Source organism: Toxorhynchites rutilus, chromosome 2, assembly GCF_029784135.1.
Source record: "Toxorhynchites rutilus septentrionalis strain SRP chromosome 2, ASM2978413v1, whole genome shotgun sequence".
Taxonomy (NCBI): Eukaryota; Metazoa; Arthropoda; class Insecta; order Diptera; family Culicidae; genus Toxorhynchites; species Toxorhynchites rutilus.
This window is the reverse complement of record NC_073745.1, coordinates 334570438-334580831: the sequence shown is the minus strand read 5'-3', so window position 1 is coordinate 334580831 and position 10394 is coordinate 334570438. Positions and strand designations below refer to the sequence as shown.

Genomic DNA, 10394 nt, shown 5'->3' with positions numbered 1-10394 from the left:
ATAGTATTCTAATGTCTACTATGTTTTAATTCTAGAGCAACTTTATGGAACTTTGATTTTTGTCAGCAATTGTAATTACTTTTTTCACAATTAGGGTGCTGAAAACTTCAGTCGTCTAAATCTAAGACGCAAGCGGAAGATTTTTCGTCTCAATCTAAGTCATACGGAGTCAATTCAATTTATTTTCCAACTTCATTTTACATGAAAAAAAACTTGCAACCTTTTTTCCCCATGCACTGTCAAATGTTTATCGGACAAAGGAACAAAAGATTGTGTGACTCTGACTTTGTTCGTTTACGTTTTTGGTCGACGTAACGAGAAGTAGAATTGAATTGAAATTAAGCTTAGAACACTTCAAAAATGCTGAAATTTCAGTTTCTGTTTAAATGTCGGGCACTTATGATTTTGAACGCTAGCATTGATTAAGGAAAAAAACTAGTACGTTCATTTCATTTGCTTATTTTTACTTTTAATAACAACACTTTTCCTATGTAGTGGACTATTATAAGAAAAATAACATACATAAACAAAATCTGTGACGTCACAGATTTAAAAAATCTTCCCACCTTTCATTTTCCATCTCGCTTCTAGGCGCCTTCATCAGCCGGGTGCTATGATTGATGCTAGGATCGTTAGCAAAATCTCAGCAGAACTGTCAGTGGGATACCCAATTCATATGAAAACAAGGGGAAAATGTCAGTGGGATACCCGATATGTTGGCTCCTGTCAGTTCAATGGGGGTTCTCTAAAGACGTCACCCGGCTGGCCTTCATCGAAAGCATACAAATTGAATAAATTTCAGAAGGGATCGGTAGTGAGTGACTACCCTCACTCAACATTTAGTATATGATTTGAACAATACTTTGCCAACATATTTGAGGATGCGGTCTAGTTGAATTTCCTCTATTGTTCGTAGAACAGACTGTGGGCCTGATCACGAACGTCACGCAGGTCACGAAACGTTATTACGGCTGCCACCGTGTGTGTAGAATCTGGAAGAGTTCATCCGTCGTGACAACTTTGACGAACTCGGTGTTATTATGAATATCACGATACTGTCACGTCACGGGGAAAAAGAGGTATATTTGTCACTTGTGTTTGAGATAGTGAAAGCTAGTCACGCGGAATGGAGTAAGTTTAATTTCAGATTTATTTAGCTTTTTTGCTAACATTTTGAATCTTGTCTTGCTTTTTAAGAAAGGAAAGATAAACAAACAACAATTTACCCGATTGGTGGCATTTTTAGAACGAAATCCTGACGTATCCAGAGGACATAAATTTGTTTATTTGGATTCGATAAATGCACTATCGGATGTAATTGATACTAAAAATGTAGCTCCCGTAGACCGATTGAAACATGGTGAAAGGTCTAATTTCGATTGTCCTAAATGAATAGAGTTTTTTGTTTCTATTTTGAGGATTAGACTAACAGAGAGTTGCAACCTCATAAAATGGCAATGGAGGCCACTGACCCAAAACGATCATTATGATTGATTATGTATAATATTGATTTGTTGATATTTTGAATATAAAATAATAACTGTAATGTTTTTCCAACATTGCAGAGCTGGTTTTTGTAATTCAAACATTCGCAATTGGCGAACAAGACCCGAATCAGGACGATAACTACATCGAATAAGGCCATTGATCTTTTGTTTTACGTAATAGATATTTTCAAGGATATTGTTTTGAAGACATACTTTGAATGAATGAATATTTAAGTTTAAAATAAGGAAAAAATTAATCTATCATTTAATCTATGTTAATTATTTATAAATTAGTTCTTTTTTCATAATTTTGATATCCGTCTAAAGAAAATCTGAATTATTTTCTGCTTTTGGCAAATTCCTTGAAACTCATCACATGTTTCATATGAAAATTATGCTTCTGACCGACGCTACTGACCAGTTTCTGTTTAAATAATTATATCAAACCTCATGTCCCGTATATCAAATTACACGAGAATGGGAAGGATAAGAGGATTAAACTTTGGAATCCCATATGGAATTAGCTCAGATTATACTGATGATGGATAAGTTTGGATTTATTCTGATATATAGAAGATATTATTATTCATCAAAATTCGTTAGAGGCGAATGAACTGCAAAGTTTAAAGCCTCAATCAATCATCAAAATTGTAGAAACGGTTCTTGAAAGATGATTCTAACGTTGACCTAAAGGGTGTGTCACATCAAATTGTATCACGGAAAAAACGCTGTAGAAATTCGCCCAATAGACCGATCCTTTTGAAAATTTTAGACAGTAAAATAAAAACTATTAAACAACTTTTGGCATTTTCTTTTTATTCATACTTCGAGCCCAAGCCCGTATGCTCGCACCTTCCTCTTTACCCCGTCCATAAGGTTCTGTACAACGTCAGGTTGTAGTTTTTTTTGAACAGAAATCCATTTTCTCTTGAAGTCCGCCTCCGATTTGACAACTTTTGGGTTCTTCCGGAGGGCCTGCTTCATAATCGCCCAATATTTCTCTATTGGGCGAAGCTCCGGCGCGTTGGGCGGGTTCATTTCCTTTGGCACGAAGGTGACCCCGTTGGCTTCGTACCACTCCAACACGTCCTTTGAATAGTGGCACGAAGCGAGATCCGGTCAGAAGAGAGTCGGGCCCTCGTGCTGCTTCAATAGTGGTAGTAAGCGCTTCTGTAGGCACTCCTTAAGGTAAACCTGCCCGTTTACCGTGCCGGTCATCACGAAGGGGGCGCTCCGCTTTCCGCAAGAGCAGATCGCTTGCCACACCATGTACTTTTTGGCAAACTTGGATAGTTTCTGCTTGCGAATCTCCTCCGGAACGCTGAATTTGTCCTCTGCGGAGAAGAACAACAGGCCCGGAAGCTGACGAAAGTCCGCTTTGACGTAGGTTTCGTCGTCCATTACCAGGCAATGCGGCTTCGTCAGCATTTCGGTGTACAGCTTCCGGGCTCGCGTCTTCCCCACCATGTTTTGCCTTTTGTCGCGGTTAGGAGCCTTCTGAACCTTGTATGTACGCAGGCCCTCCCGCTGATTGGTCCGCTGGACGAATGAACTTGACAAATTCAGCTTATTGGCGACATCCCGGACCGAACTTCTCGGATCACGTCTAAACTGCTTAACTACGCGCTTGTGATCTTTTTCACTGACGGAGCATCCATTTTTGCCGTTCTTCACCTTCCGGTCGATGGTTAGGTTCTCGAAGTATCGTTTTAGTACTCTGCTGACCGTGGATTGGACGATTCCCAGCATCTTACCGATGTCCCGATGTGACAACTCCGGATTCTCGAAATGAGTGCACAGGATTAATTCACGACGCTCTTTTTCGTTCGACGACATTTTTCCAAATTTACGAAAAATTGACAGTGAAGCATGGCCAACGTGATCTATACACTCTTAACTGATTATAAGCGAAAGCTGAAGATATAATTCCTAAAAAATAAATTTCTACAGCGTTTTTTCCGTGATGCAATTTGATGTGACACACCCTTTATACGAAATACATCTCACTATTCAAACGATTAAGACATAGCTGAGCACAAGAGTATGCGAGATATCGATTATTAAACTCATGATAGTCATGTTTTATCTCTAGGGTAATTTATAGAAAGAAGAAATAAAATTACATTCCCATATGTTCAACAACTACATTATTCAAGAGCAACCAAGTATTCCTCCTCATCTTTGAACCAGCGATTGATTCAGCAAACTAACGTACCAAGCAAATGATTCATGGAATGAGTCCGAATAGTTGGATTGAAATACCGAATCATCGAGATACAATCGCAAACTAGTCATTCTGAAACATACGTTCAATCAAATGGAATATTGGGCCCTATTATAGAAATCGAATGGAGGATTCGATACAATCACTATCACTATCACACCGAGTAAAATCTGGAATTATAGAAATCGAGGAAAACAGCTCGATTCTCTGTTTGACGGCGCCAGTGGTTGTATGGTTAGCGTAACAGCCTCACAATCCGATCGGCCTGGGTTCAATCCCAGCTGGCGTCGTTGGGATTTTCTGAGGCGAAAAATCTCTGGTTACGTCTTCCTTCGGAGCGGAAGTAAAAGAAGTTGGCCCGGCTCATGAGTTGTTGAGTCTGATAGGTAGGAACAGGTGGAGTCGCCTCCCTGATGTCGGTGATTGGCACTAAAGTGGCGGAAATAGGCCGACGAAAAATAAGCGAAGATAAAAAAAAAAAAAAAAAAGCTCGATTCGTTACTCTGCTCGAATGTCAGTGCTGGTGCTGAAATATTTTGAAACGAGTTTGAAATGTTTCACAAAGCACTATAGAAAGGATGCCAAATCTTTCTTTGAGACATCTGTTATGAAAATTATAAATATCTATATTTCCAAAAGTACTGATATTCCCTCAACGAATGAAGCTTAGTAAGCATAATGCATACATGGATGTGTAATAAAAACGACATCATGGAACAATTTGCTTTACAAAAAATACAGTTATTAGAAAATGAACTTTTTCATGTATTCTCACAACTGCAATATATGGATTTCCGTAAGGAGTCACGCATGAATTTCACTTTTTTAGCAAAACAATTTTTTTGCATGTAATTCTCTTTTAGCGTCGATTTCTTGTTGTAGCGGCGTCAATAGCTTTATTGTATTGGGCCACCACCTGTGGCTCTAAATTCTTATTGTGTGCTAGTGTTTCCTTGTTTCCATTAGTAAATGCAGCTACCAAATCTTTAATAGTAAGCTACCAAAACATTGGTAAAATGTACGCATTTTTTGAACATACATCCCTACTAAAGATTCGTACAGCAGTGTGCGTGATAGCATGCGCTGCCATAGCTACTTATCACATTGTGACGTCAATATTTGTGTTTACATTTAATTGCCTTCCACATCCATGTGAAAACGCATTTTTTCGGCAAGTTTCTTATCAATTAAAAACAGATTTTTTTCGTGGTGTTCCCGCTGAATATGCGTTTAATGTGACAGTGTGCAGTGGATATTTGTGAAATGATGTCGGAAAAGATGAATAAAAGTGATATTTTTGTGTGATTTTTTCATTCGCTCAGCTTCATTGAAAACAAACAAATTTTCGTTATTTTCGCGAAGATATGATGATATTTTGGAGGCTCCCAGTAACGCTTTATATGATTTGAGAAAAATAGTTTACAATTAAGCATCATTTCATTGAAAATTCTGCTATTTCGGAGGACTAAGAATAAGGATGTTCTCTGGTCGTTTTTGCACCTTAAATGATGGAAGTAAGTCACAATACAATTATCATCTTTTATAAAACAATCAGTTACAATATTTCATGTGCATTTGAACTCATGACATCATCAAATTGTGATTTATTTAAATATTGTCTCATTTCTTCCATATACATTCCATATTAATTGCAAATAATGACGATACCATATTTTGTTTACCAATACAAATATACTCTGTCTACTGCTCCACCTTATACAGTGACTCAAACCCGCAATCGTACCCACCATGCAGATCTTTTTTAAAAACCACTTGATGAAAAAATCCGAAGATATCAAAAAACTCATGGAAAAGCCCAAAGACAGCTAAAGATAGTTTCGATGAACGAGAGATACCATACCATACCATGATGGAATTCGGAAATTGACCAACGCCTTCGAAATCGAGTTGAGATTTCAACCAGCTTACGATTATGAGTTTGAGTAAATTTTCATACATTAGCACATACATTCGCAATTTGTAGAGAAATAAAAACCTTTATTCCGAAAACATATAAAAAACCTTTTAACTCTCATATGACACTATGGCTTTATCTAAATAAAATGTTTCGAAATATTCTGTCTTCAATTTTCAAAAGAAGGGAAAAGAGATCTGCATGGTGGAGTACTATAACGGGTTTGAGTCACTGCATGTACTCATTGCTCTCGCACTATAAAGTCACTCACGGGCAGTCTATCTAATCACACGTCGTTTTTGTTTTGACACAGAAACAACAATTCATACAGATCGTCGGACGATAGAGTTGTGAACAGTCGTATTTCACTTATAAATCCAACGAATGTTGGGGAGTTGTTTTCTATAGAAATCTCAAAACAATAATCATGGATCCAGCATTGCTTAGAGAACGCGAGGCCTTTAAACGGCGGGCTATGGCCACCCCAACGTAAGTAATTCATCGTTAGTACTAAGGATGGATGTTTTCAAAATAAAGGAATATTATTTTCAGCGTCGAGAAGAAGGCCCGGACGGAACCAAGCTATGCAAGCCCCAAGGACGTTAAGAAGGCAAGACCCTCTGTGGCACCACCGAAGATGGATGCCAGCAAGTATGCAATCATTTGCTTAATTAAAAACCACGTTATATCAACGTTATGATTTTCGCAGCTACAAAAGTATGTCCGGAAGTTCGCAATACCGCTTCGGAGTACTTGCCAAGATTGTGAAGCACATGCGCGCTCGCCATCAGGAGGGTGAAGATCATCCACTCTCGCTAGAGGATATACTGGATGAAACCAATCAGTTGGATATTGGATCGAGTGTGAAGACCTGGCTGCAAGGGGAAGCACTGAAGAATAATCCAAAGATTGAGGTCACCCCGGAGGGGCGCTTCATGTTCAAGGCTGTGTATAGACTAAAGGATGGTAAGAGCTTGATGCGTCTGCTGAAGCAGCAGGATCTGAAAGGTTTGGGAGGTGTTCTGCTGGACGATGTACAGGAATCGCTTCCACACTGTGAGAAAGTTCTAAAAATTCGCGCATCGGAAATTGTGTTCATCACTCGTCCGAATGACAAGAAAAAGGTTTTGTTCTACAACGATCGAACGGCAAATTTTCAGATTGATGAAGACTTTCAGAAGCTGTGGCGATCGGTGACAGTGGACGCAATGGATGATGCTAAGATTGATGAATACCTGGAGAAACAAGGTATCCGGTCGATGCAAGATCATGGACCGAAAAAGCCAGCTATTCCGAAGCGGAAGAAAGCCCAGGCTAAGAAGAGGCAGTTCAAGAAACCGAGGGACAATGAGCATTTGGCGGATGTTTTGGAGACGTATGAGGACAACACGCTTACCCAATCGAATGCGGTGCAGGAAATTAAGCAAAATAATTAAGATGAATATTTATGTTAGATTGCCATTCTGACAAGTGATATATTATTTTTAATAATAATTTTTTTTGCGACTAATCTTCCTGATGAATCTTTCATTTCAATTTCACCTGTATTGGCTGACTTTTACACGATCAATGATTTCATCAGTCTTGTGATGTGTATGACGATATTGGTGGAAAGATTGACCGTGCAAGATGTCCGAAATTGGTGTTTCCGTGAAATAATCTTTGACAGGTTATATCGACATTAAGCATACTTTTGATTGTGTAGGGGCTGCCAATAAGTGTTCGGACGGATTTCATATAAGAATTGCAGAAAAATATTGCGTCAAAAGACCAATAAAATGTGCAGAAGAAACTTCACACATCCATCTCTCCTATTGTTCTGTATTGCGGATGACGTCACTCGCTTTATTTTAGAAATCGCCTTACTTTTAGCTTCTATTTTATACCCGACTCGGCGACAAAACTTTTCGGGAGCAGTTCCATGCCAAATCAGCCGGTCAGTGACCCGAGCCTCTTCGATTTTATTGGAACTTGGTATATAGGGTGGAAACTACCCAATATCACAATTTTCGTTATCATATGACCAATTTAAATTACGACTGATTTTTTAGAAGGGCGTATTCAAAATCATTGATTTTTTTTTCAAAAAATCACAACTCAAAATTCAAAAGTCCAATTAACCCATTAACGACCAAGCTGTAAAACTATTTTTTTGACGAAAGCCATTATTGACGCTAAAGGAACTCCAATGTTCAAGAATTATATTAGGAAATGACTGTTCGAAAAATCGAACATTGGCCGAAACCCGCACTTTTTTGTTAACAAGTACAAACATATTGCGAACTAAAAGTCACTTCAATTAGCAAATATACGGTATTCATGAATGCATCAGTTTTTGATTCCAGGAAGAACAAGAACAGGAGAATGGAGGTCTCTAAGTATAAACCCAAATGAATCCACCTAAGGTGAGATGTGACATTTCTAATTTCATGTAATTTTAACTTATTACTGGAAGGATTACTGGATTTTCTTTCAAACGAAAGCATATGCTGTTGTTTTTATTGTTAACTGTGGAGAAATGTCAATGCTTAAAAATTAGTCTCCACAATTATCCATTTCCTGAAAAAAATGAACATTTTCCAAAACCTGCAAAGTACCAGAGTACTGCGAAATTGAATAGGGGGTTGGGAGGTTACTACTCGGTCTGACGGAATAATATTCACACAAACAATCTCATTAGAATCCTCGTTACACGTACTGATCATTTCCTCCAGCTCCTCCACGAAAGAAATTCTACGGGCCGCTATCACCTAAAGTCATTACGGACAAAAATCATACAGATTATCAATAATATTTGCTAAATTAATCGATATTTGCAAACATTCACAATTGAAAATGCAAGAATAAATGAAAAACCATCCGTCTTCTAAAGTAAACAAATCAAAATGCGCAGCGCAGGTTACTGTTATTTTCCCGTAGGAGGCTCAATCGAATGATTTTCGCTCTATATCAAAATGTGTGTCCTTTTGTCAAAGCAATACTCTAGAAAAGTTCACATATTTTTGTTTTTTTTTTTTGGATTTTTAATTGAAATTGAAAACACCTTCCAAACATACTTGCTTTAAATCGAATTTATTATCCAATGAAGTTACTTAAAATTGAATGAAATTGATATAAGTGGTAGCTAATAAATTGAGCTATATTTTGGTGCAAAAACATTACCATATGATTCCTTTCCAAAGACATGAAAAATTATCAAAGTTGCTGTTCTATTTTTCGAACGCTTGGCCTAAAATGGGTTAAAATATGATGTTTGACAATTAACTATTTAGGGTAAATGACATTTCAAACGCACTGTTAAAAAATCTTACTCAAAAATTGAATTTAATATTAAAAACTTTTATACCTCAAACCATCCCCCTTCTATATTTTTTTTTTGTTTTAAAACCCTTTATTGTGAAAACCCTTCAAATTTAACAAAATTTGGCTTACAGTGGTGTCGTGGCAAACTCACTAGAGAGTAATTCCAAATGGAATCGTCCTAAAAATGCACATTTTAAAAACATATATTTTCGATTCCAATTACAAATACAGTCAATTCTCCCTTACTCGATGTTCTGTAACTCGATGAATTTCATGGTACCTTTGATTTACAAGCATTCTTCTTTCCATTCGCGTCATCGAAGGTACGGTGTCGCCACCTATGAAAGTTTCGCGTGTGAGTGAAAAATATGTAAACAAACCGTTGCATATTTTCTCTGTAATTAATACACTGATTTCTCGAAAACTTGTACCGTGTTTATCTTACAATTAGTGGAAATTGTTGAAAAATAGTTTTTCTTAGCTGTTTCGATGCTCCGAACCAAAATTTATTGTCATTTAGTACACTGAGAGAAATAATTAGTAAATATAACGAATTTTTTGGTAAATACTACCAATCTAGTCATTTTCGACCGTACTAATAAACACATATGTCAAGCAGAACCATGATTCGGAAGCCCAATATCGGCTACATTTTCTCGCCGAAAATGCACGTATCAGAATGATATCCTTATTATACCTCCGTATTGCCTTATGGGAACAATGGAAATGGTTAATACGCGGTTTTCTCACCAATTTTCAGATATGACAATATCCAAGCTTACTAATGTTATCGAGTAAAATATACTAATCTCTGGTAGGGATGCGGGTTTGTTGACAATATGTACAAAAAATTTGTACATTCTACTAATTTTGCATTACCAAATGTATTTAGTAGTTTTCGACCGAGGATTTTTCTAAGGGTAGTGAAAAAAAAACCGTTGAAGTACACCCTCTGTCAATCTACCTGCGAGAGGGGTGAACCGAATTAATGAAATTTGATATAAAAATATCCGCTTAGTGTTCATAAAATACCTAAAATACAAAGATCTGGCTTCTATTCAATCAGTGCTATAATATTTTTCAAAATATTTTCCTTAGAACGTGTGAAATATGGACGTCAAAAGCTGCGCAATTTGCCCGGAGAACATGCAAGTCGGACGAAATTTGCTTAAAGCTGACTCCGAACAATCTGCAAAATTCAAAAGCCGTAATGTTTGTGTCGTCCCCGGATGTAAGCAGAGATATCGCCCCGGAATTTCTTTTCATGCCTTCCCTCCGAAAACGGACAAATCGCGGTATCTAGACTGGATCCAACGACTACGGCTAAAGATAGAACCTACAAAAACCTCCCGTATTTGTAGCCTCCATTTCACCGTGTCGAACTTCTACTCTCCAAGTATTCACATTCACATTTTCGTACTTTTGAAAAAGTGTGAAACAGTCCAACTTGGTGCAAAATGTGCAA

General features: G+C 37.5%; 1 protein-coding gene across 1 annotated transcript; it reads left to right on the top strand.

Moving 5' to 3' along the window:
- Window positions 1–5915: 5915 nt before the first annotated feature.
- Window positions 5916–7376, top strand: LOC129768792 (general transcription factor IIE subunit 2). The gene is made up of 3 exons (XM_055770677.1): window positions 5916–6115; window positions 6179–6277; window positions 6336–7376. The coding sequence occupies exons 1-3, from the start codon at window positions 6054–6056 to the stop codon at window positions 7060–7062; spliced, it is 888 nt and encodes a 295-aa protein (XP_055626652.1). The 5' UTR covers window positions 5916–6053; the 3' UTR covers window positions 7063–7376.
- Window positions 7377–10394: the final 3018 nt, after the last annotated feature.